Genomic DNA, 25743 nt, shown 5'->3' with positions numbered 1-25743 from the left:
GGAATTGGGCTGGTCCTGAAAGCCACACCATCCCAAGGCAGACGCAATCCCAGGACTCACTTCAAACGTGGCCAGGGAACAGTTAAGGAATAATCTCCCAGAGGTACACCCTAAAAGCAACAGAAATAGATGAGACATCAGGGTGGGGGAGAATGTAGCTAGACAAAGTAAAAGCATCAAGGAACTTTTCAGAGACTGTCTAATATACAGAGCTCCAGCAGAAGAAGATGATAGGGTGAGCCAACGAGACTGAGAAGCAGCAGCCAGCGAGGGAAGGGAAACCGGAAGTGTTTCCAAAAGGAGCAAGTCAGTTATGTGGAAAGCTGTTGGGAGAGCAAGGAAGATAAAGCCAGCTGTGATATTGTGAAATATATATTTGGCCTTCGTCCCTGTCTCTTGGCGCACAACTCCTAAAATCCTTGAAATCTTCAAAGTGATTTTATGTTAAAAAGTGTCTTTTCATATGCGAATGAGTTTACTGGGGGGCTGGCAGCCCATAGGTAGCTTCAGGATGGGAGCTGGTTGCTGGAAAGACCAAGGCAGGATTAGAGGGTTGGGACTTTCACCCCCACCCCGCAACATCCAGGGAGGGAAGAGGGGCTGAAGGTTGAGTTGATTTCCAATGGCCAGTAACTTAATCAATCATGCCTACATAATGAAGCTTCCATAAAAACCCAAAAGGACAGGGTTCAGAGAGCTTCCAGACCGCCGCATCCCTGGAAGTTCCTGGAGAGTGGCACACTCAGGGAGGGCATGGAAGTGTCAAGCCCCTTCCCATACCTTGCCCTATGCATCTCTTCAACTGTATCCTTTGTAATATATTTTATAGTAAATAGGTAAATGTAGATGTTTCCCTGAGTTCAGTGAACCACTCTAGCAAATTAATCAAACCAAATGAGGAGGTTGTGGGAACCCTGATATATAGCCGGTCATCATCAGAAGCACGGGTCAAACAACCTGGAGCTTGTGATTGGCACTGGAAGTGGGAGACGCTTTTGTGGGACTGAACCCTTAACCTGTGGGATCTGATGCTATCTCCAGGTAGGTAGTGTTGGAATGGAATTGAGTTAGAGGGTACCCAGCTGGTGTCAGCTACTGGAGGAGTGCTTGCTTGGTGTGTGGGGAGAAGCCCCCTACATTAGGTGTCAGAAGCTGTGTGTGACTATGTTGTGAGAAGGTGGCAGGAGGAAACTGAGTCTGTTAATCCTATATTTTCAGATCAGCAAAGAAGCCATTGCATTTTGCATGGTGGAACTACTAGTGAACTTGAAAAGACAATTTTAAAGGAATAACAGAGATAAAACTCAAATTGGAAACTGTTGTAAGAAAAAGGAAGGAAGACAGTGTCTGCAGACAGCTCTCTAGAATTTTGCTCTTCCAAGGAAGAGAGAAGTATGGGTGGAAGCTAAAGGGGGATGTAGGCTCAAGGAAAGGTTTGCTAAAATGGGAGGTGTTCTATGCTGATGTGAATAATCAGGAAGAGATGGGGAAATTGATGTAGCAAAGAGAAGACAAGCACAGGAGCAAAGGGCTTGGAAAGACTGAGAGGATATGATCCAGAGCCCAAGAGGAGGAGCTGACTTTAATAGGAGGATGGACACATAGTCCATTAGAAACAGGAAGCCCATGTCACTCTGGGTCTCACTTTATCAGGCTTGTCAGTGGCAGGGATTAAAAATGGGCCCTGTCTCCTGAAGGCAGGCAGAGAACCAGGCAGGAAGGCATGATATGGGAGACCCATGCTGCTGCCTGTGAACCGGATGATCTAATGTTATGCTGTTCTTGGTGTAACCAAAATGGAGGTTCAGTCGCTTGCCACTTGTAGAGTTCAACTAACAAGAGGTCTGGTATAAAGACACTGACTTTATTCCAAAGTTTAGCTTAGGGGAGGAAGTCCAGGCTTCTGCATTTAAGGCTAGCACTTCCCTTTTGGGGCAGAAAGTCAGGACTTTTAAAGGGGGACTTGGTTTGAATGGCATACAGGGGAGGGAGCGAGCAGGTGTGGGGTCTACGTGGTTTGTGCGTTATCTACCAGGTGGTTGAACTGGTGCCATCGTGGGCAGAGCTAGGTTATAAAGTGGCCGTGATTTTGAGATACTCTTCAGGTGGGAAAGAGTTTTGTAATGGGCACCCTTCAGGTTGTAAATAATTAACTGCTGTCTCTTGACGTAAGCTCCTGGTAGGAGAGAGTTCGGCTCTGGAGCTGCTAAGTAAGCACACAGTCAGATAAGCTTGCCCAGAAGGGAGTGTCTGGTGAAGAGAAGGTAAAGGTTATAATCATTTCTAAAGAGCTAAGTAGGAAGCAGGGAACAGGAGAAAGGAGAAAAGAGAAAAGAAAATAATCGTAACTGTAAAAAATTAACTTTTTTTCTCTTAGAAACAGGGGGGTACACAGTTTCACTGGTGCTTGTTTTCTTTTGCCGTCCTTGAGACTTCAGAGAAATCTAATTTAAATATCCCAGGCTGGTCTCAGCTGTGGGTAATTCAGGAAAAGAATTCAGCTGGTCTCAGCTGTGGAAAATTCAGGAAAAGAATTCAGCTGGTCCCAGCTGTGGAGAATTCAGGAAAAGGTCAAGTACCCATGCTTGGGATGGGGGTGAAGGAGGAATAGTAATCGGCAGATTTCTGAGAGCAAGGTGAGTATTCCTCAAGTTGAGCTGGTGAGGGCTAGTGTCCCCACCTCCCCTGCCATTTGTGACTCCCTCCTTCCCAAATGGAGAGTTATTAGGGAAGATCTTTCCCTTACCTTGTCCACTGGACGAGCCGTCATGATGCACTTCCTCTTTCCCTCCAGCTCGTGTCACTAGAAGCTCACTCTATGCTGAAGACCACACTGGTTGGAGTGAAGGGGAAACAAAGTGAAATGCTGCTGCTTTAAAAAGTGCTGACAGATGATAGGGAGCCAAGGGTATGTGTTTCTCTGAGGATCTCTATAGTTGGCTCTATAGTAGAGTCCTAGAGTCCTAGAATCCTAGAAGTTTCGTGTTGGAGGGGTTTTCCAAACCATTTAGTTGCATCCATCTGAGATGGCTGGAAGCGCACAGAGGCAAGGAGAGTGAAAAGATGGCCTGTCCTAAGATCACTTCCAATCAAATCATCTGTAGGCCCAGAGTGCAGGGGTTAGCTGGTCAACTGGTTCTGAGAGCCGGAAGTGGGGTATGGAGGGTTTAGGGCAGGTACCAGGCTCACTCACTGCATTAAAAGGGCAGCTCGACAGAAAACCAAACACAGCATGTTCTCACTTATAAGTGGGAGCTGAACAATGAGAACACATGGACACGTGGAGGGGAACACCACACACTGGGGCCTGTGTTGGGTTGGGAGGTGAAAGGGAGAGCATCAGGAAGAATAGCTAACAAATGCGGGGCTTAATAACTAGGTGATGGGATGATCTGTGCAGCAAACCACCAGGGCGCATGTTTGCCTATGGAACAAACCTGCACATCTGGCAAATGTACCCCTGAACTTAAAAGCTGAAGATTAAAAATAAAATGTAAAAAGGGCAGTTGGATTTAAAGGCAGGAGCTGACTTTAGCGACCCTCCATTATGGGTTTTCTAGGCTTTCAGAAGGTTCAGGACCTCAGGAAGTAAGAGTTTGTCCCATTGCCCTGCAGCCTCTTACTGTCACGTCCCAGGGTCTCAGTGACGCAGCCCTAGAGGCACTCTGGGTTCCTTCTGCAAACTGTTCGAGGCCTGCCTGCTTCTTTCCCAGTCACAAAGCTTTCGAGAAGCTGAATTCCATCTGAGATTGATCTCCCCTCAGTGCAAGATGGGGCCTCGCGTATCCCTGGGTTCAGGGCTGACTGACGTCAGCTTCCCATTCAGCTTTTTAGGGATGGGAGGAGTTGGATTTGATATGGCCAGTTGGTGGATAGGAGAAGAAAAGTCAGGAAAGAAATATTGACTCAGGAAGACTTCTGGAAAGGCCCAGCTGAACACTGCCCCCCAACCCCAAGTAGTTTAAAGCGTTTCTTCTCTGGCACAAATCTGGACCACATTCCCTCCTTACTCAGCCCTACCCTGACCTGGGATAGCAGGCAACCCAAAGGAACCATGGCAGCTTTTTGTTTGTTTGTTTGTTTGTTTTGAGACGGAGTTTCGCTCTTATCGCCCAGGCTGGAGTGCAATGGCGCCATCTCGGCTCACCACAACCTCCATCTCCCGGGTTCAAGCGATTCTCCTGCCTCAGCCTCCCAGTAGCTGGGATTACAGGCATGCACCACCACACCTGGCTAATTTTTTTTATTTTTATTTTTAGTACAGACAGGGTTTCTCCATGTCAGTCACACTGGTCTCAAACTCCCGACTTCAGGTGATCCACCCGCCTTGGCCTCCCAAAGTGCTGGGATTACAGATGTGAGCCTCCAGGCCTGGCGGAACCAAAAGGCAGCTTTTTTTTTTTTTTTGAGACGGAGTCTCGCTCTGTCGCCCAGGTAGTGCAGTGGCGCGATCTCGGCTCACTGCAAACTCCGCCTCCCGGGTTCACGCCATTCTCCTGCCTCAGCCTCCCCAGCGCTGGGACTGCAGGCACCCACCACCACACCCGGCTAATTTTTTTTGTATTTTTAGTAGAGACGGGGTTTCCCTGCGTTAGCCAGGATGGTCTCGATCTCCTGACCTCGTGATCCGCCTGCCTTGGCCTCCCAAAGTGCTGGGATTACAGGCGTGAGCCCCCGCACCCAGCCCCAAGGCAGCTTTTAAGGGGATGTGCAACCCCAGTTGCTTTCCAGGCGGCCTTAGCAGCAGAAGCGCCTGCAGTCAGTGCCCACTAGGTGGAGACAGAGTCCCGGAGATGCCGGCAGCAGCCTCACTCACTCCAGAAACCCAGGCTCCTGGGTCCCGGCTCCGTGGGCTCCTGTTCTGGAGATAAATGTCCAGGACCCCAGCTCCCCTTCCAGACCAGTCAGAGCCTGTCCCCATTGATAACTCACGTTTATAGCATCGTGGTGTTTAGAAAGCTGATTCACGTCGTTACTCTAGTCGGCTTCACAATCGTCCTGAGGATGGGTGGGCTAGGTATTTGCTGACCCCAGTCTTGTGGTTGAGGAAGTGGGGCCTTCGGGAGCCTTTGAGATGCAGTGAAGGTCACGCGGTGCACAGCAGAGCTGGCCTCAAACACAGGTCCCCTCGACTGAATCCCAGATTCTGCCAAATCTCAGCTTCCCCTCTTCCTCTGGGGTGCACCGCACGGCAGCCACCAGCCACTATTTGGCATCGGAGTAGAGCCTGGGTGCTTGGTTCCGTGGGTCCGTATGCTGCACCCTGATGGGGCCCATCTGGTCTTCAGAGAACTGCTGTGCCCCAAGGCCAGGGCCCAGCTCTGCCTCAGGGGATTTGAGGGCACTCAGAGATCCAGGCAAGGACAGTGTTTATGGGCACTTCTGTACCCCAGAATGGGAGAACCGGCGGGGCTTGACCTCACGGGAGCCCGGAGCGGGCCTCCTCTCCCCAGACATCCCAGGGTGTGTGAGTGCTGGAGGGAAGTGGGGATTGGCATCGAAGGTCTAACTTAGACCTGCTTGGTAAAGGCTGAGAATGAAGGAAAGGCTCTATTCCCAAAGTTGCCAGCAAATTCTGGACAAGCAGGTGAATGAGGCAGAAAAGCTGAAAGCAAAAAAGCAGTTTCAGTTCCACATAGGGAAGGGCTTCCATTCTCGTGACAAGGGGTAGAAGTTATGGGAACACACAACAAAAATGGTCAAACCTGGCTGGGTGGGGACAAGCGGGGCGGCCATCTCCTCGATGGACAGCATGCCTGAGATACCGCCTACCAGCTATGGAGTCACAGCCTCAGTTTACCCATCTGTAAAATGAGGCCAGTGCTCAGCATCTCATCCCACAAGTGAAGGCTGAATGGCAGCATTCTGAGTGTGCTGTGAATAGCAGACCCCTCTGTTTGGTGAGCTGTTGTGTGTTGTGTGCTCCCACTCTGTCATACAGTCAGAATAAGAGGAGCCCCGTCGGGTCCCAGAGTAGGTATGGATGAAGTCAATGATTTCTCATGTTGTCTGGCCCTGGAGACTCAGTCAGGGTGGTGGGTAAGGGGGCCTTGTGCCAGGCTGCATTTCTGCACCCCGCCTCCCTGGGAAGACATGAGGGAACGGGTGCAGCCAGCCGGTGTACAGTTGGGAGCGGCTGAACGCAGCGTGGCTTTGCTATTAATGTAGTCAGTAAATAAATAAAGGAGGGCTTAAGCTTAGTGTACAGCAATCAGTTTAGAACTACAGGGTAATTAGCACTGCAGGGGGCTGCAGGGCGGCAGAGTCAGGTTTAAATGAGCGAGTTCACTTTCACTGAGGCACCCCCTGGGTGCAGAAAACGCAGCCGGGAGAGGAGCCTGCCCTCCTGCCAGCCCACGAGTGGAAGTGGGGATGGCGGCGAGGCTGGGCCTGAAACCACACAGAGAGCTGGGGGATGGACCTGCCCCCATGGGCCAAGGACCAGGTGTCTACATATGCAACCCCCCAGCCCCTCTCCTACCCCCGCATCCTGCCCAGCAACACCCAGGCAGCTCCCAACTATGAAGCGCCACTGCACTGCTGCCTCCTGCTCCTTCCTCTGGCATGTGGCAGACACGGGTCAGGTGGTCTATGAATCGACATGAGCACAGGTGTGGGGATGCAGGAGCCCCCGACTGGGCCTCTGCCGTGTATGTACACGTGTCCTGGGGAGGTGCCCGAGTGGACATGTGATGTTTCTCCTTCCCTGCTCTCACGTGCCCCGACAACTGCAACATGAGCCCTGGAGTGCTAATTACCTCTCTGTTTCCCTCCTTCTCCCTCTCTCTTTCTTTCATCTATTTATACAACAAAGATTTACCGGGTGCCTGTCATGTGCCAGGCAGCATGAAGCTCTGGGAACACAAAGATAGACAACACACAATTCCTGACCTCAAGGAACTGACAGTCTGGTAATGGTGACAGTTAAGGAAACAGGTGACTAAATGGTACTATAGAGACTCTATGCCTAATTCAGCTTCAGGGGTCCAGGGAAGGCTTCCTGAGAGAAGGTTTGAGCTGAAAAGTGAATAAGGAGAAGCTGAGAGAGCCAGACAGAAGGGGTGTGTGTGTTTGTGTAGCTCTCAGAAGAGGAAACAGCACACGCACAGGCCCACAGAGGAATGGAGCTCGGTGTGGCCCAGAACACCCGTGGTCCCATCGGCTGGAGCACAGTAGGGGTTGGCCGAGGGGCTCAAGAGTGATCTTAAGACGAAGTTGGGTGCTGAGCAGGGGCTCTGTCACTCAGGGTGTCTTGGAACTTTGTTAAGGAGTTTGAATTCCATCCTCAGAGTACTGAGGAGTCACCAGGGACTCTCATCTAGGGAGCGACATGATGCAATTTGCATTTTTGGAAAATCGCTCTGGGCAGCAAGCAAAGCAGAGGATGGAAGCGAGAGAGGGTCTGGGCTGAAGCAGGGCACTGAGGCCAGTCATCTTCAGATCCCCAGTCCCCTCCCTTCCTGGTGCCAGGGGAGTGAGGGGCTCCCACATGGGAAGCCTGGCCGTGCTGAGTGGAGGGAGGCGGCCTTGGTCTTGGCTTCCCTTATGCCTCTTCTCACGGGCTGCAACTTGCCTGAGTCTTCAGCAAACCTCTGCTGGTGCCGGGCCTCAGCTCTCCACCTTCGTCAGGAGAGGAGTTCCTCAGAGCCACTGGGAGGAGAGCTGCTAAGGCTGACATGACCCAAGCACCTCCTTGAACCCAGCCAAGACTACAGGGCATGCGGGGAGCTCCCGCTTAAGGTCCCTGGAGAACGCCCTGCAGCCCCGCGGCGGCATCTTCCCAGCCCCTGCCTCAGTGCCTGTCCCCTCTTCTGACCCCAGCAATGTGCCCTCCTGGTGAGTGTGTTCTGGAGGAGGTTGCCCACAATTGCCAGGGCTGGGGCAGAGGGCAGCAGCAGCAGCCGGGGCTGGCGGGGGGCAGCAGTGGGGCCGCCTGCCCCGGGAAGGGAGGAGAGGGGTTGAGTCAGGCCACGGAGGGAGCATTCTCAGGCTGGCCTGGCCAGGGCCCCTTTCTCTCCATGAGATCATATCTGGGTCAAAGAGCATGTAAAGCTGGCAGAGCTGTCGGTCACACAAAGCCCATTCAGCCCAGCCCCTATTCACTCACCTCCTCTCCCCCAGCGCCCGCGCCGCCGCGACCCCAGCACAGCGCCTAAGCCCCAGCTTTGATGTCCAAGAACAGAAAACGGCGATTAAATGTTGTTTTAAAGAGGGAGTGCTCACTGCCCTCCCATCTGTCAAGAGAAAGCTGAGGCCTGAGGGAGGGGAGGGGAGCTGGGGGAGGGGCGAGGAGGCGTGTGTGTCTGTGTGTGTGCGTGTGTGTGTGTCGGGGAGTTGGAGCAGAGTGTGGGGGTGAGGAAATAGGCAGGGGCCCAAGAAAAGCCAGGATCAGGATGGCTTGGGGGAATGGAGGCAACCGCTCAAAATCAAAACACAGAATTTTGGTTAAGGACTGGTTTCCCAGATGAGAAACATGTGGAGAGGGAAAATAAGGTGGGACAGAGAAACAAAAGCAAAAAGAAAGGAGAAAAGACAACAGATGAGGGAGAGAGGGGAGGAGTGGAAAGGAGAGAAAAAAGATTGGGAGAGAGGAAAAAGATGAGGGGCAGGACGGATGAAGAAAGCACAGTAGACGGCAAAGAGGGAGAGGAGAAAGCAAAGACAGAGAAGCAACTTCTAGGGGCTAGAGGCCCCCAGGCTGCACCTGTTCCTCCTCCTGGGAAGATTGTCCCACGGTAGGGGTAGCTCCAGGTGGTTTCTGCTCAGCAACCCCAGGGTCAGACAGACCCGGCCCTTGGGCCCAGGAGAACAGGGTTAAAGGTAATCCTTCCAGTGCCACCCCTGGCAGGCCAGGCCTTGTTTGGCTCCCCAGGTGGGTGGCAGTGGCGCATGGGATGATGGCTCCCCGCGACTCCTGGTGATGCTGGAGGCCAGGCCTGATGCTTGGTGTGGGTTTACCATACCGGAGTGACCCAGCACGACAATCACGGCTGTGATCCCTGCGTCTTGAGGAGGAGAGGGGTTATTTTGGTCAGAGACAGGCGTGAGGACGGCCTCAGGCAGAGGTGCTGAAGCACCATGTCTAGGATTGAGTGGCTTTGGTTTTACAGCTAAAGATAGGGCGATGCTTCCATCCCCGATAAGAGGAACGGGGAAAGGGCCAGAGAAGAGGGCTTGGCCCAGACACAGGGAGATGAGACAGGGAGGGAATCGTACCCATTGAGTGTTGTGGAAATCCTTTATTCTGTCCATGACAATGCAGAGCTTGCACGGCCGCCTCCCACCCATCCCCTCCCCTGCACAAGGCCACCTGCTCCAATCTCCTTTCTTAACAGCTCTTGGCTGCTACAGACGCAGGCAGGGACCTTTGATTGTGTGGAAGCTTCTTGTTGAGAAATTTCTGAAGCTTGCTTAGCCGCTAAGGAGTCAGTTGAAAATGTCTCTCTAAAGACTAAAGAAGACATGAGACCCCTGCTTTGAGAGCTCTGGAATAAAGGAACCTGGCCTGGTGTCAGGAGAGGTGGATGGAGTTCTGACTGCTGCTCACCAGCCGTGCAATCCTGAGCAAGTTATCCTAACACAGCCACAGATTCCGACTCAGCGGCCCGCTAGCATGGTAGCCCCAGGGCGGCCAGGGCTTGTCTGTTTTGTCCTTTGCTGTAATTCTCAGTGCCGACAACAGTAACTGGTACACGGTGGTCTTGCTGAATAAGTGAACAAGTGCCTACCTAGCACACTGTACCAAGGATCATACGATATTAACATATTTAACATTTTTTTAACTAAAAAGTATTAGAAAAATGTTATTCAGTGCATATGTGCCTTGTAAATGTGGCATAAAAGTGACACATAGATAAGTCTAAATATGTGTAATACAGAGCTTTCTTTTTCCCAGTCCCCACACAAAAATCTTAATTCCTCTACCATGTTCCCCACACAAGAAAAGGCAAAAAAAAAAAAAAAAAAAACCAAGTACTTCAATAAAAAGGTGGGACGCTTCAAGCGAGAGACAAATGAATTAACTTTATTCTCTTCTAACTGCAGATTCAAGGTATACAACTGAACATTGCTATTTTTCTTATGAGACTTATAAATAAAAATACAAAAAATGTTCACTACAAAAAAATCTACTGTTAGTAGGATGTAAAAAATATTCTCTTTGCTATAGAAGGCACAAACTTCACTTAGTGACACATGGAGAGAGAAAAAAACCTGCAGCAGTAAATTCATTTTTTCTTTTTTTTTCCTTTTTTTTTTTTTTAAATCTTGTCAGAAACACTGAAATTACAAAGAAACGCGTCAATCTACACGAAACGAAGGCAGATGCGGAAAGCTGCAACCAGGACTGCACAACTTCGAGTGAAACTGCTTCGGAACTAGAACAGATAAGGAGCGGCAAGCACAACTCGGGGAAGTGGGCTGGGGAGGGGGCAGCAGGAGGCAGGAGAGAGGGAGAGAGAATGGAGCCGACAGAAATGAGACGGGGGAGCCAGAGGGAGGAGGGGAGGGCGGGAGGGGGAGATGGAGAGGGCAAGGGTGAGAGGTGGGGAGGAGAGAAAGAGAGAAAGAGATTGATTTGTACAAAAAAGTAACCAGTAAAATTGAAGAAACAAAATTGGGCAACCTCCTAAAATTAGGCTAAGAGGAGGTGCTGAGGTAGACATTAACTAGAACATTGATGAATTAAAAACACTATTCTGTAATACAGAGCAATCCGACTGGCACTTGTGCTGTCACGACATAAGACAAGCCACAAAAACAAACAAATAACAAAACAAAACATAATACCCAAACCAAAAGGCTTAGTTTTGCTTGGTCCAGCAGGGCAGCAGGGCCCTCAGTGCTATAATTTACATACATATATATATATATTTATCTTTATATATACGGGTCGGATGTCATGGTGCACCACCACGGCTTCTTAACCTTACAAAGATCATGCATAACACTATGTGAACAAATCCTATGATACACACCAGGAGGCTGGTACCCTGTCTGCGAAGTTGGATGCCAAGGGCCCGGGGAGGCCGCAGCTGCTGGCTAACCGGCCTGCAGGGCCTGCACCCCTCTTTTTCCCCACCCTTTTCCCCTGACCCAACCTCTCTGGTTTGTCCCGCGCCCCTCTCCTGGCCATCTCTGCCTTTTTCCTCTCCCCATCTGTCCCACCGCGTAGGGTGAGTCTCGCCTTTCATACTCCCACTGAAATATCCAGGTAAGTGCCACCATTACAGCCAAGCCGGCAGAGGCTCCAGGAAGGAGGAGGTAAGATGGCGAAAGATGACCGCAGGATGGGCCTAGGAAAAGTGAATGAACAGAGTCTCATCTTCTGCTTTTCTATCTCACATCCTGGTGCGCCCCCAGTTTTCACCCTAGCTCGGCTTGCCGGGAAACAGGCCCAAAAACTACCCCGACCCTACCACCCCTCATGGACAGAGTCGACAGGCTGCCCCACCTCTGCTCTCTCCCCTATAGGGAGGTAAGCTCGATGGCCCTCTTCCATCCACAGCAGTTGTACCAATAGCATCCAGAAAGGTACCATACACTTGTGAAAAATTGCAGCAGTTTTTTTTTCTTTTTTTTCTCAACATGGAAAAACTGTTCAGGCACAAAGATTAAACAAGCCCGCGTTGCATCCCTTGGATTGTACTGAATCACTGGGTCCCCCAGCCTCCCTACCCACCCCTGCACCCCAGATCTGCCTTCCCCATATTCATGGCCTCCTCCTCCAAAGCAGCCCAAAGCAGCAATGATATTTACTATTTTATATCAATCTCTTGCTATATATATATCTATATATCTATATATTTGTCTATCCTATATATACATAGGATTTTAATGCTTTGAATGAGTGAAGGAGTGAATAGGGAAAGAGCACATGAGTGAGGTGTAAATGTCACCAAATGCATTAAGGGACATACTTGTAGGAGCTGGATATGGGAACGCGACTATTAACCAACGTGGCCTTGCCAGGCTGGAGAAGTTTTTCACTGTGCTGGATAACAGTAGCAAGCAGGGTTGTCAGCAGTACCACAGCTAAAGGCAGCCAGGGGGCCGAAGGAGTCAGATGGCATGAAGAAGACGGGAGGACAGATATTCAGATCCCACCTGGGGAGAGACCCCCCTCTACCCTCCTCCTCTCCCCTTAACTCCAGACACATATAAAGCCTCCAGACAGCTTCTTAGCTTGCCCCCTGGCCACTAGGCCGTGCAACATTAGAACTGTTCTGTTGTTGTGGGTAGGAAGTTGGAGAAGAGGCGTGTTAAGACTCTCTTCAGGTGTCTTCATGGGGAGAGGAGGGTACAGTAAGTTCAGAGGTGTCCCCAGACAGTTGCCCTCAGAAACCACACTCCCCTGAGCTATCCCCCTACCTCCCTATGGGGTCTGCAGGGCCCATGGGGTTGGGTGGGGCATCCAGGTGCTGATTTAGTACCATCCAATGCTGCAACACCAGATTACGACAATACTGCATGATTTAACACACAACCATACACACAAAGCACACGCGCACACGCACACACATGTACAAAGGGATATTTTGGTGGTGGTGGACTTTTTTTTGTCTTTTGTCTTCCTATTCACATTACAAAAGGAAAGGGCAAGGTTCTGCAGAACTGACGAAGGAACTAACAGATACTACAAAAATATTACAATTTGTAAAGATTAGCTCAACCCTCTCAGCTTTTATGAATGGAGCGGGGAGGGGCCCAGGCTGAGTGGGAAGGGCAAGGGAGTGAGGGGGCCAGCTAGTTCTATGGAATAGTTTGATTTTTTCTCTTCCTTCCCCACCAATGTTGAATGACATCTTGCTGTTAAAAATACTGTTTTCTGGGATTTACAGATCCCCTGAGGGCCAGCCAGTCCCCGCTTCTTCCCAGACCAGAGGAGGCAGCCATAGTGCATAATGATTTCTTACAGACGGCCCCTCCCCCAAATGATTTCACCCTTTTCACATTATAAACATGACAACTGTTCTAGTCACGTATTTCAAGTTTAACTTCTTTTCCTTTCCAAAACACTAAGTCGTTATTATAGTTGCAAAATAGCATCCTCCCTACTTTATCATCCCTAATCAACAGTCTAGTGACACCGTCCTCCCAATTCACATCCTCCCAACACACAATTTTAAGGCCTTCAGATTTGGTGGATGAGATTGAAGGGGAGGGCAGGAGGGCTGGGGCCGAGGGACAGGGGGGTCGTCGCAGCAGCACCCATCCCTCCGGCTTCCCTACATTCCTCGTGATCCTTCTCCCCAAAACCGCTTCCCTAAACGACTTTGTAAAACCTAAGATCAAAACGCAGCCACAACTTTCTCAGAGAGAGAAAGGAAAGAAAAAAAAATAATAAAAAACTCTTACACATAAAGCATGAGATGAAACGGAGGGTCCGTCCCAAAGCAAACACGAATATTGCAAATGTGCTTTCCAAAATTCAGGAGGGTCGGGGGAGGTTGGGGAAAAGAGGGAGGAAGAGCAGCAGAATGGGAGGCGGAAAGGAACAAAAGAACAACTGGACAAACATAAGAGGTAGCTTTTAGAAAAACAACACCCCCACCCCAACACAACAAAACAAAGGCTGGATCCCGCCCCCCTCCCCAAAGACCAGCCGTGAAAATACACCAATTCTGGCAATGAGAATGCACGCACAGAGGTGAGACCACACAGTTGCAAGGATCCAAACACAGGCCCTCAAACCTCAATGGCCCAGCAAATTGTAAAAAAGGTGGGATTCTCTCCAGAGTGTTTTAGGCAGAACGGATGGTGGCCACAGGTGACTTCATGCACCGGCAGAGCCAGCAGTGACTCCCTAGTGCCCTTTGGGGACCATGAGACCCCAATGCAACATCCCCTCCCCACCCAAGCTTTTTGCCCTCCCCGGCCCTCACATTCAGATCCTGAGTATCAACTCCTCCTGCACAGTTCCTGCCAGCTGGGAGGCTGGTCTCCAGGGGCACGGGGAGGGTCTTGGCCAGCTGAAGTCTATAAAAACAACTATTAATTTACACAAGAAACAGAAAAAGAACACCCTCCCCGTTCCTCCAAGCCCCAACCAAAAAAGAGATACAGAGGTTAAAAAAGCTCATGAGGTCACAAAAAACTGAGGTAATTCAAGTACAATGTGCTAACAGGGGACACAGAAAAGAAGCAAAACATAACACAAGGCCAAAGCGCTTTCAACTCCTCTTCCTCCTGCAGCTCCTCCTCCTCCTGCAGCTCCTCCTCCTCCTTCTGCTCCTCCTCCTCCTCTCCACTGTGGACCGAGGAGCGAGGAGCGCTGTGAGTCAGGAATTCTGTGCGACTCTATCTGGACCTGGCTTTTCTTGCTGAGCTCACTACATCTGGGGTCCCCAGTGTGACTCAACAACTTTCTCCCTTGCCCAGCTTCCCTCACCCCACGGGCTGGGTGTCCTCTTTTCCAGGTGTGGCGCCCCTCTAGAGAAAAACATCCACAACCTACCCTTGGAACCTCAGCCCGTTCATGGATTCCTTCTCCTGGGACTGAAGTAGGGCTACGTAGGGACTGTGGTTTGTTTGGTAGGATATTAGGTATTTAGTTGTGATGCTTTTCCATTTTGGAAGCAGCACAGCAGGAATCTTGCTCACGATGGGGCTGGACTAGGGTGGGGTATTGGATTTGTTTTGTGTTCTCAGAAGGCTGAGTGTAGGAGGGGCCCTGAAGTCAGAGGCAGCTATCCCACTAGGGAACAGGAGAAGGATGGAGACACCGCCAGGTCCCTGAGGGGCTGGGACTCCCCTGGGACTTGGAGGACAGGAGTCAAGGGGAGGCTGGGAACAAAGAGCTGGGGGAGGGGCAGGGGTCCCGAGGCTCTCAGAGACCACCAGGGGACACCCAGATGTGGCAAAGCAGAGGAAAGCAGCAGGTGGGCTGAGTGGTGGGAAGAGAAACAGAGCCCTTCCCCTCCCCAGTCAGCCGCCAGCAAACTAGAGCTGCCATTTTGAGCAGCTAGTGACCCAGCCCAGCCCCATCAGCAGGGGAGTGCCCTTCTGGCTCGCCTCCTCCCTCCCTTCATCTTCTGGGGGTCTTGGTGGAGGAAGGCCGGCACAGACCGTGTGGCTCTGACCAGAGGACCTCTCACCTGCTTTCTAGCCTCCATTTCTGGACACATAAAGGAAGATATGGGTGAAGGGAGGAGAAAAATGTGCCACCATTTGAGTGAACAAAATACCCCACCCCATCCCAGAAAATCAGGCAAACCTCCAGCCGGGAGAGGAGGGTGGAGGCCCCCAGAGGAGGGGCAGTGGCTTGGCATCCAGGTCATCTGGAGCCCAGAGAGAATCCAAGGCCAAAAAGCTACCAGGTTTCCTTTTCCTTCTCTTTTTTTTTTTTTTTTTCTTTTCCTTTTTTATTTGTCATAGTCCTCCCTTCATCTCGCTCCAACTCTTCTTTCCTGGCTCCCCGCTCAGCTCCACCGCCGTGGGCCTCCCTTCACACGTAGCACAGGTAGAGGTACGTCTTCTCTATCCTCCAGTCGGGCGGGATCTCCTCGGGCTTGTGGCCCTTCATGTGCTTCTGCATGGAGGAGAGGCTGGGGCAGTACTCTGTGCAGATGGTGCACTGGTAGGGCGAGGCGCCGTTGTGCGTTCTCAGGTGCTTGATCATGGCCGAGTAGTCCCGGGAGCGCTGGTGGCAGAGCTTACACTCAAAGGGCTTCTCACCTGAGGGCGGAGGGACAGGGCAGGAGAAAGTGAGAACAGACAGAGGGCGGTGAGGGCACCATGTCACCCTCAGGCGTGCCAGGGAAGCTGGGTTCCTCCAGCTGGGCTTGCTCCAACAGAACTTTCTGGGACAATGAAGGCACCACCCAAGACGGCAGCCACCAGTCACACATGGCTATGAATGAGGCTGGTGTGACTAGAGCTCTACAGTTTTCTAATTTTATTTCATTGTCACTAATTTAACTAGCTACATGTAGCTAGTTGACTACTGGATTGCCCAGCTCCTTGTCTTACTATTCTTAACTCTCCCAAGGCCACAGTCTTTTCCCTTTCTAATTAAGAAAATGGGTGTCTAGAAAGAGAAAGGCCCCAAAGTCCTCAGGAATGGCTCTTCAAGCCACAGTTCCATCCAGAGAGCAGGTGGATCAAGACCTTTCAGGGCTACAGTGGGGAGCAGGGGTGGGGGGAAATTGAGGGAACCCAGTCCTTCAAATATGCTGTACCTGGGGACATCTATCCTGCTAAAGCCCTTTTTTTTGTTTTTTTGTTTTTTTGTTTTGAGATGGAGTCTCACTCTGTTACCCAGGCTGGAATGCAGTGGTGCAATCTCAGCTCACTGCAACCTCTACCTCCCGGGTTCAAGTGATTGTCCAGCCTCAGCCTCCCAAGTAGCTGGGATTACAGGTGCTGCCACCACGCCCGGCTAATTTTTGTATTTTTAGTAGAGACAGGGTTTCACCATGTTGGCCGGGCTGGACTTGAACTCCTGACTTCAAGTGATCTGCCTGCCTCGGCCTCCCAAAGTCCTGGGATTATAAGCATGAGCCACCGCACCCGGCCTATCCTGCTAAAACCGCTAAGACCTTGCCCTGGACCCTGCCTCCCTCCTGAGGCTGGAATTGGGGGTGGGGTGGGATGGGAGGGATAAAGAACCTGGGAGAACACAGCCACACCCTAGCCTTCTATGCCCCAATTTTTCTTCCATAGAGTCCCCTAGAGCTGAGCAGAGGATGTAAGGGAACCTTGTTTCAATACAGTAATTAACTGGCCAGCCATCTCGCTATCAATACTCCCCCGCGCACAGGCCCCAGCAAATAATGAAGTAATGAACAGCCAAAGTGATCTAACTATCGACCAGCTATTTACAATAGTCACTGCCAATACAGTTAATGATCCACCTGCCAGGTCACATCCCCGACAAGGGGCTAAGGAAACCCCAGGGCTCTGGGAAATCCTCTGGGCCACCATAGTTGTCATCAACGGACACCCAACCCTCTCCTTGTGGGCTCAAACTGGGGCACGAAAACTGAGCTCTGACAACACGTAGCTCTGCTTACTGCTCCTTCTGTCCACCTTCCCCTCCAAATGCAACGTGCTCTCCTCTAAGCCAGCAGGACCTGCCTGAAGCCACCTCTCCCCCTTCCTCCGGACAGGACAGCTGTCTCCCCTGATCAGAGGGGGCGTCTTTGTTTTCCAGGTTCCACCACCTCTTACCCTTCTGTAAATCAACCTTCCCCACAACCAGCAGTGTGCTGGTGGTAAATGTTTAATGACTGGCTTTCCAAAAAGCCCTGGTTTGTAGCATCTGCTGATTGCTATGATGTGAATACTCCTACGGTGGCCAATTTTAAGCAACTAAGGTGATGTCACTGAACTTGAAGTTGTGAAGAAATGTGAAAAATTAGCTTTCACAAGCAAGCTCCAGGACTCCACTGACCCCAACTTGGGAAACTGTGGAAGACCCTTCACTTGTTTTGTCTTTTGACCTCAGGGAAAACAGTGGCCCACATTTCTTTTTCCAATACAAAAAATAATGTGGCCGGGCATGGTGGCTCACGCCTGTAATCCCAGCACTTTGGAGGCCGAGGCGGGTGAATCACTTGAGGTCAGGAGTTCGAGACCAGCCTGACCAACATGGCAAAACCCTGTCTCTACTAAAAAAAATACAAAATTAGCTGGGTGTGGTGGCACACGCCTGTAATCCCAGGTAACTGGGAGGCTGAGGCAGGAGAATCGCTTGAACCTGGGAGGCAGAGATTGCAGTGAGCTGAGATCGTGCCATTGCACTCCAGCCTGGCCAATAAGAGTGAAACTCCGTCTAAAAAAAAAATGTGAAGGCACTCTGAAATGGTAAAACATCATATGCATACAGGGATTATTAAATATATCTGCTCTTCTAATCTCAGAGCCAAACACAATCTAACTTTACAATTTCCCAACCTTCATAACAACCTAATTCAATGCATCGTAATTCTTACTCTAACCCTTGAGTAACATGAAATTACCCTAACCTTCACTTTCAGCTAATTGGACCAACTTACCCCTAATTCAGGACTCATATACAGACATCATTTTGCATGTCACCTCTCAACTATTGGTATAGCTGCCTCACTGGAAAGTGTGCTGGGATTGATTAGTAATGTCTGCCTTGGCCTTGACTGGTGGCCCTCAGGCCGCCTTGACTGGGGTGTGGTGGCCCTCAGGCCACCATACCAGCCCTTAATAGAACCTCTTCTACTCTTTGATTCAGCCTGGGATCATCCTCACTTAGGCTTCTCCAGCAGACCATCTGCTTCCCACCTCCGCCCAGGTCCCGGAGCCAGCTCAGGCCCCTCCCTGGCCTTCGGTACCTGTGTGCACCCTATAGTGCGTCTCCAGCTGATGCTTGAGGCTGAACTTCTTGCCACAGCCATTGCACTCGTAGGGTTTCTCACCCGTGTGGATGCGTTTGTGGCTCTTGAGTGTGCTCTCATCCCGGAAGCAGCTGCCACAGAACTCACACTCGTAGGGGTGGTCACCTGTGGAGACAAGGGGCTGGATCAGGCCTTTGCCTATCCTTGCCCCCTCTTCAGGGGACAGTAGGAACATTCAGTGCATGAGAGGGATGAGACGGCCTGTATTCACCACCTCCAAAGACACCTTAAGGATCCACGGCCACGCCTCCATTGAATAAACAAGCAATACCTGTCTTCACACATGACCATACTTTACTGTGGCCCCATGATCATCTGTGGGGCAAGGGCCACCCCTGGGAAAAGAGAGCCCATTTGCTTCAGGGATGGACAGCAGTCCCCAGAAAGCAAGCCCCCTTGTGGATACATAGACCTCACCATCTTGCTTCTCAGATGACCTCGTCTCTCCTTCCTTTAGGTTAAGGGTGAAAGTCACTCCAGCCCTGACTCCCCAACCTTCAAAGAAATCTCTCCAATTTGGGGAACTTCATATTGTCCCCCAAACATCTTCTACAGTCCCCAGTTTCCTTCCTCCACAGTCTTACATAGCTGTTTCCTCTGCTCGATTTCTTCTTTTCTCCCTGGTGAACTCCTAATCATCCTTCAAAGCCCAGCTCATATGATACCCCCGTGTGGACACTTCCCTTTAGTTCCCAAGGCAGAATGAATCACACTTTCTGCTGTGTCCCCAAAGAGAAGAAATGCCCAGAATTTTGTTCTTTTATTAGTGTGGTATCATTTTTATGGAACTTTCACATTAAAATGGGCTACATTTCCTGAGCACTCAGATGTGTGATGTGATCGCATCAGATGATCATGGCAACAACCTTAAAGAAAGATATTGTTCTCATTTTATAGTTGAGAAAAAATGAGATGCTTCCACATCATCCCCAAGGTGAAATAGCAAGTAAGGAGCTGAGTTGGGATTCAGGTTTGTACATCCCCAAGGTGAAATAGCAAGTAAGGAGCTGAGTTGGGATTCAGGTCTGGCTCTAGAGTCAGGGTACCATATATTTGTCAGCTTGCTGACACACTGTGCTGTATCTACTGGCTTGCCCATCATACCTCCAGCATGGAAGCACCACCAGGATAAGAAGCAAGCCTCACCCATTCTCGTAGCCTCAGTGCGTCGCACAGGGAGGATCCAGAACAGACTCAGGAAATCGTGGGTCTATGAAACTTGGAGAGAACTGCCTTTTCTTTTTTGAGGATCCCACTCTTAAATCTCCAGAGCATGAGAGGTTGGGGTGTGCAGAATAACCATCTTGCCTTTCATACCCAAAGTGGGGGGCTTGGGGGATGAAAGGTGAGGACTCCAGCTACTTATTTATTACAGGAGTGAAGGCACAGACAATAAAGATAGATTGATCACCCCAGACTTTGTTCATGAATATTTAAATATCGCTGATTCGTCTTGTCACTGTAATTACAATTTCTCTGGGCTGCATCTCCAACAACCACAGTTTATGGTAAAGAATGGCCCACTGTATTTCACTTGTCCCTTTGCAGATGTGCGGGGCTGCCAACCGTGTAATGTCCTCTGCATTTCATACATTTTCTTCAGCTGCTGAAGGTTTAAGTCATCCACAATGACCTACGTTTTTTCATTATCCCCATGTCAAACTGCACTCGTGCCTGGGCATAAATTGTCCTTCTCGTTATAGACTCGCATGCCTGTGCCTTCACTTCCTTTTTAAAATGATATTTTACTCTCTCCTCTCTCTCCCCTCCTCGGGCCACTAACCAAAGCTGCCCCCTCCCAAAGTTAGGCCCCTGTACCCACATAAATTCTCATCTGTTCCGATGGCTCTGAGGGGTTTTTAGGGCTCTGTGGGAGCGGATGCTGGGCTCTGATCAGTGACTTTCTCATGGGTGGAAGATTTGCAAGAAGCACCCATGCCATGCGAGGGGCACTTCCATCAAGGAATCAGATGGGAGAAGCTCAAAGAGTGGCATCGCGCCTTGATACCAGTTCACCCCAATCTATGGGGTGTTGCGCTGGCTCAGAGGCTCAGCCAGCGAGGCCCTCACCTGCAGATCCGGGGATGGGCCAAGGCCCAGGGTTCTCAGCTGGGGAAATTGCTACCTGCCTATCCTCACTGTCAGAGCCATGGGAACCGCCTGGCCCCCAGCCCCATCAAACTCAAGGGAGTGGAGGGCTGTGCAGACCCTGGTACTAATTAGTTGTGTGTCTAACACAGTAAGGGCCAGTCTGTGTGTGTGCACCCGAACCCACTCTCTCTGTGCATCTGCACTCACAGCCCCATCTGGTCTGACATCCAACTCCCCCTCCTTACTGAATCGGCAACGATTACGACTTTAATCAAAGATTCAGTATCCTCATTAAGGTATAAATAAATAAATAAAGCCAAGGCCACGTGAGACTTCAGCCGGAGCCGGTAATTAAAACGTACATCGGCAGCCACCCAGCCAGGCGGGGGGGAAGACGGCGGTTGGGGGGCGGGGGGCGGCTGCCTGTGCCTTTCCCCTCCAGAGGGGTCCCTAACAATTTAAAAAACAAAGGGTTAAGACAGAGGAGTTCGTTTGATCCGATTTTTATGAATTTAATTATGAAGTGGAGCACATGTTAAATGAGTTTAAATAGGAAATTCTTGAGTCTGCCCAGGGAAAAGAATAAAAAGAACTTAAAAGGAAAAACAAACAACAACAACAACAAAAAAAGAAAGTCACTAACACACACGTATCCCCATCCCGATTTGGAAGCACGGTGCGCACCTGGCGTGAAATCCTCACCCTGAGAGCTGATTGTGTCAGTGTGGCCATAATGTACACAAAACTGGCTGCAGAACTCAAAATCCAATTTGTGGTATGTTGATTAACTCTGTAGCCTCTTTAATGAGCTTGACATTAAGTGCAGGACAAACGAGACTAATTAGAGCCCCCTCCAGCCTGCCCAGTGCACCTGTGACCCCCTCTCCATCCCCCTCGCCACCGCCGCCAATCTGTCCTTACTTGGTGCTTTCTTTGGCACTGGCCAAGCCCAGTGTCTGTCGTCCTCCCCACCCCAGCCCCATCCTGCTGGCTCCTCAGGCCCCTCCCTCCCGGCCCCTCCCTTCAGCACAGCTGAGGTTTATTATATGATGAGCCGTGTGAATCAGGGATCCATCAATGCCAAGAGCACGGCTGGACTAACCTACCAAACACAGCTGCTGATGCTAAACACCCGGCCCCAGCAGCAAATGCGCCAAGAACAACGGAATATTAATAAGGCATTGTGTGTGGGGTGTGCACAGCCTGTATATGGTTTGTGTGCACAGTGCCTCGCTGGTGTGAAAATTGATGGGTGTTTCTCTGCGTGTGCATAGGCAGCACACATGCTCCGTGTTTCCTAGAATAAGCAAGGGCTTCTCCCTAACTCTGGAAACAGCCCTTCCCTGTGGATCTGAGCTATGACTGACACAAGAGCATGTGACATTTTCATATCTGAGCTCTGAGAAGGTGGCATGGTCAAAGCAGGGCATATCCTGGGTGGATTTAGCAGGACTGAGATCATTCAAGTCACATGAAGCCAACTGATTGGACCCAGCGGCATGCTCAGAAGTGGCTGAAAGGTATCTAGCCATCTTTCATAAGACCGAATGAACCTGGGGACCTGTTGAGGGAGGCGTTCATAGGAAGGTGTGTATAGCTGCAGGGGAGACGCTTACGCAGTTGCTGTAGAGAAAGTCCTTGCCAACATCCACCCTCCTGGGCCCTTCTTATTGAGCCCCCCCTCTGGGCCCTACCTCCGTCCTGTCCCAGAAATTTTAAGTTGTTCTGTGCAAATCTGGTGATGCTAAGGCAATGTGCTCCCCTGAACAAAATGGCAACCAGAAGTGAGAGCCAGGAAGGCTCCTTAATGAGGATACCTGCTGCTGGCTGGCTAGGCCAGCTCAGTCCATGAGAAGTAAAGCTCTTCCCTTATTCGGCAGAGCCTGCCACCCATGCAAGACCTGGTCTGCATACTCAATCTCTGAGCTGTGACAAGACTCTCAAAATGAGGAGAGGGCCTACTGTTCCTTTACATGGCATGCAGAGGTTTTTACTAGTATATGCTCTGTTACATACCCAGATAGAGACCTGACCCCAACCCTCCCTACAAACACAGCACACAAAGGCAGACTCAGAAATGGGCATTCCTTTAACCAGGTAGTTTCAGCAGAGCCCCAGTTTTGTCATAGAGAAAATAAGGAACTTAAGCCATCCACTCCCCTGTTAGGGAAGACTGGGGGCTGCTGCAGGAAAGCAAATGCCTCTTGGCCATCAGAGACCAAGTGTCCCCATCCCTGAAGCCCTAGAGGCTGATGGCAGGGAATGGCCAGCCCCTCAGCACCTGGCCCAGCCTCCTTACCTCATAACCCCTCCCTTGTCCCATCACCTGGAACTGGCTGAGCAGCCATATTTCATTGCTCATCATTTAAATGCCCTCCTTGTCTTCCTTAAACAGGGTTAAGGTCCAAGTACAGGCCTTCGTTACTGTGGGGAAAGTAGGATCACTTCTTCAACTTGCCCTCAGAAGCCCGAAGCTGACTTCAGAAATGTGTATGGATGGAGCGGCGGGGGCATCAAGAGTGGTGGGAGGCAGGGCAGACAATGTTAAGAGACCCAGCAGGTCAGTTTTTCTCAAAATTCATTTTGGGTCTACATACATGAGAATCCCTTAGGGAATACGTATTAATAATGCTGAATCTGGGACCCCACCCTGGCCCCATGGAATAAAAGTTTCTGAGAGTGGGACCCAAGAGCCTGCCTTTTTAATGAGCATCCTGTGTTGAACACGGAAAGACTTTGAACCGATGGTCCACAGGAGGGGACTGGGAGAACTGTCCACATTTACCTGCACGACGGGCAGCCTCTACATGTCCAAGCCTTGAGCAGAAGGACTGAGGGCTGACTCAGCCCACCACCTCCACTTTACGTCCTTGGAGGTAAATATAGACACTGGCTCCCAGAGACCCAGATCCACCCATCAGCTGGACTGACCTACCTGTATGTGAGCGCAGGTGGCGTTTGAGGGCCGTGTGGCTGGGGAAGGTGCGGTTGCACTCACTGCAGATGTAGCTGCGCACGCCCGCGTGGACCTCCATGTGCTGCTGCAGTGCGCTCTGCGCCTGGAAGCGCTTCCCGCACAGCAGACAGAAGACGGCCATGTCAGTGCCTGTGGGAGACAGGAGAGGGGGTGCCTCAGAAAGGTGGGAACACAAAGTGCATTCTTTACCCATCTGGAGTGAGAGCCAGTGTCGGGACTCACACCTCCAAATCCCCATGCTCAGCGGCAAATCCAGAGTTGGCCCAGGCTATGCAACACTGAGCACCCAGTATGTGGCCCCAGTGATGGGCAAAATCGACGTGGTTCCTGAGCTCTGGAAGCTAAAGCTAAAGGATAGACGTTGATCAAATACATTGCAACAGCAAGGGTAATGTGCAACTGTGTCGGGTGGTATGTAAAAGGCGGCAAGGTACTAAGACAGCATATACCAGATGGACTTCACAGAGTCCGGGGCAAAAAGTGGGGGAGGCAAGGTAGACCCCGCGAGAAAAACAATAACAAAGATACTATGGGCCAGCCGTTGTTCTAACGTAACTAATATAAATCCAAAACTCAAAAAGCTAGCCTCTGTTATCCTCACCCCTTAGACAAGGAGACTGAGGCACACAGAGATTCAGTACTTTGGCCAAAATCCCACAGAGCAGCAGTCCCCAACATTTTTGGCACAAGGGACTGGTTTCGTGGAAGGCAATTTTTCGATGTATGGTGGGGGGATGGTTTTGGGATGATTCAAGCACATTACATTTATCATTAGACTCTCATAAGGAGTGAGAAACCTGGATCCCTTGAATGCAGTTCCCAATAGCGTTCATGCTCCTGTGAGAATCTAATGTCACCACTAATATGACAGGAGGCGGAGCTCAGCTTCACTCACTCGCCTCCTGCTGTGCAGCCCAGCTCCTCACAGACCATGGCCCGGGGGTTGGGGACTCCTGCCATAGTGTTCATAAGTGGCAGGGCTGGGATTCACACCCACGCACCCTAGATTGTAATGCTTTCCCAAGACTAGCTACAGATCCTGTATTTTTTTTTTTAACTACTTCTCCACTAACTAAAGCATGAATCTTAGGTCCCTTCACTCAACAAGTATTATTTGGTGCTTCTACAAGTAAGGCTGTCTTTTTGGCACTGGGGATATAACCACGGAAGACCATGCAAAGTCCCTGCTCTCATGACCGACGTTACCCAGAACACCAGGTGAACAGCGGAATCCGAAAGATGGAATAGTGTCTGTGAACACGCTGGGCCAAGAGGAAACATGGCCGGTGGGAGGATCAGACAGAGGAACGGTGCAGTGCAGCTGGGGAAGAAGAAGAGGAGGCTAAAGGGAAAGCCAAGGGCCAGGCCATGCAGGGTCTTGCAAACCATGTAAAGAGCTTTAGGTTCCATCCTAAATCCGATGGGCAACTGTCAAAGGATTGAAAGCTAGCGAGTGATGTGAGATTTTCATTTAATTCTAACTGGCTGTTCACCCCCAAAGTACCCCACACATACAGGCTGCCATTTTCTGGTTGTTACCAATCCCTTTCTGACACTGCTCTGGAGCCATGGCTCCACAGAGCTGGAAATTTCCAGCTGCAGCACCACAGGAGGAAGTATCTGACCTTGTGTCTGAGTCCTAACTGGCAGCTCAGTGCCCACCCTTTTGGGCTCTGTTTTCCTAAGCACAGGAGCTCCCCGGCTAGGCCCATCCCTGTATGTCTCTGTGCTGGTGCCTGGGCAATATCACCTGCATTTGGCCCCACACCGCTGTCCCCTGTGTGGGGAGGCACAAGCAGGAAACGTAAGTAGGCCTAGCATCTGTCAGTCCAGTCCAGAGTGGGTGGGGGGAGGGGCAAAGCTTTGGCTGCTGGAAGCCACGGGCTGCTCAGCGTGGAATCGGGAAGTGTCTGGTAGAAGGTAGGGGGAAGAGAAGGGATGGCACGAAGAACCTCCCTGCCTTCCTGGCCATCGATGGAGATAGCAAGTGAGAGGTCTGCTCCTCACCACCTCCTTCCCACTCATGGCTGGGTTAGGATGGACTAGTAGGCAGGCAAGGCCCACCTCTCACTGTCCCCCACACTTCTGTGCCCCTCACACCCACACTGATATCCCTTCCCTTTGCAGACACTGAAGTCTAAGCACCTGGAGCCACGCCCCATCTCACCAGCAGTCAGGAAGGCTGAGCAGGGAAGGAGAATAGCAGCCAGCACTGGATTTTGCTCCTCGCCAACAAAAAGCAGGAAGGAAGGGGAGCAAAACTAGGCGTTATGCTAGGTGCTTTATCTATGTTGTCAGTTCATTTAA

The 25743-nt window shown here is 50.8% G+C and overlaps 1 protein-coding gene across 5 annotated transcripts in view; it reads right to left on the bottom strand.

Moving 5' to 3' along the window:
• Positions 1 to 15318: 15318 nt before the first annotated feature.
• Positions 15319 to 25743, bottom strand: part of ZBTB16 (zinc finger and BTB domain containing 16) — a 196431-nt gene continuing 186006 nt past the window's right edge. For all 5 annotated transcript variants that reach the window (XM_024255818.3, XM_024255816.3, XM_024255819.3 and 2 more), the window contains exons 5-7: positions 23395 to 23565; positions 18306 to 18473; positions 15319 to 15675 (exon numbers count right to left, since the gene is read on the bottom strand). In XM_024255818.3, coding sequence (XP_024111586.1) covers positions 15446 to 15675; positions 18306 to 18473; positions 23395 to 23565 — 569 coding nt within the window. In that variant the 3' untranslated portion in view covers positions 15319 to 15445. The remainder of the gene's footprint in view (positions 15676 to 18305; positions 18474 to 23394; positions 23566 to 25743) is intronic.

This window comes from Pongo abelii, chromosome 9 (genome assembly GCF_028885655.2).
Source record: "Pongo abelii isolate AG06213 chromosome 9, NHGRI_mPonAbe1-v2.0_pri, whole genome shotgun sequence".
Lineage (NCBI taxonomy): Eukaryota > Metazoa > Chordata > Mammalia > Primates > Hominidae > Pongo > Pongo abelii.
The sequence above is the reverse complement of the archived record's forward strand: the minus strand, read 5'-3'. Positions and strand labels throughout refer to the sequence as shown.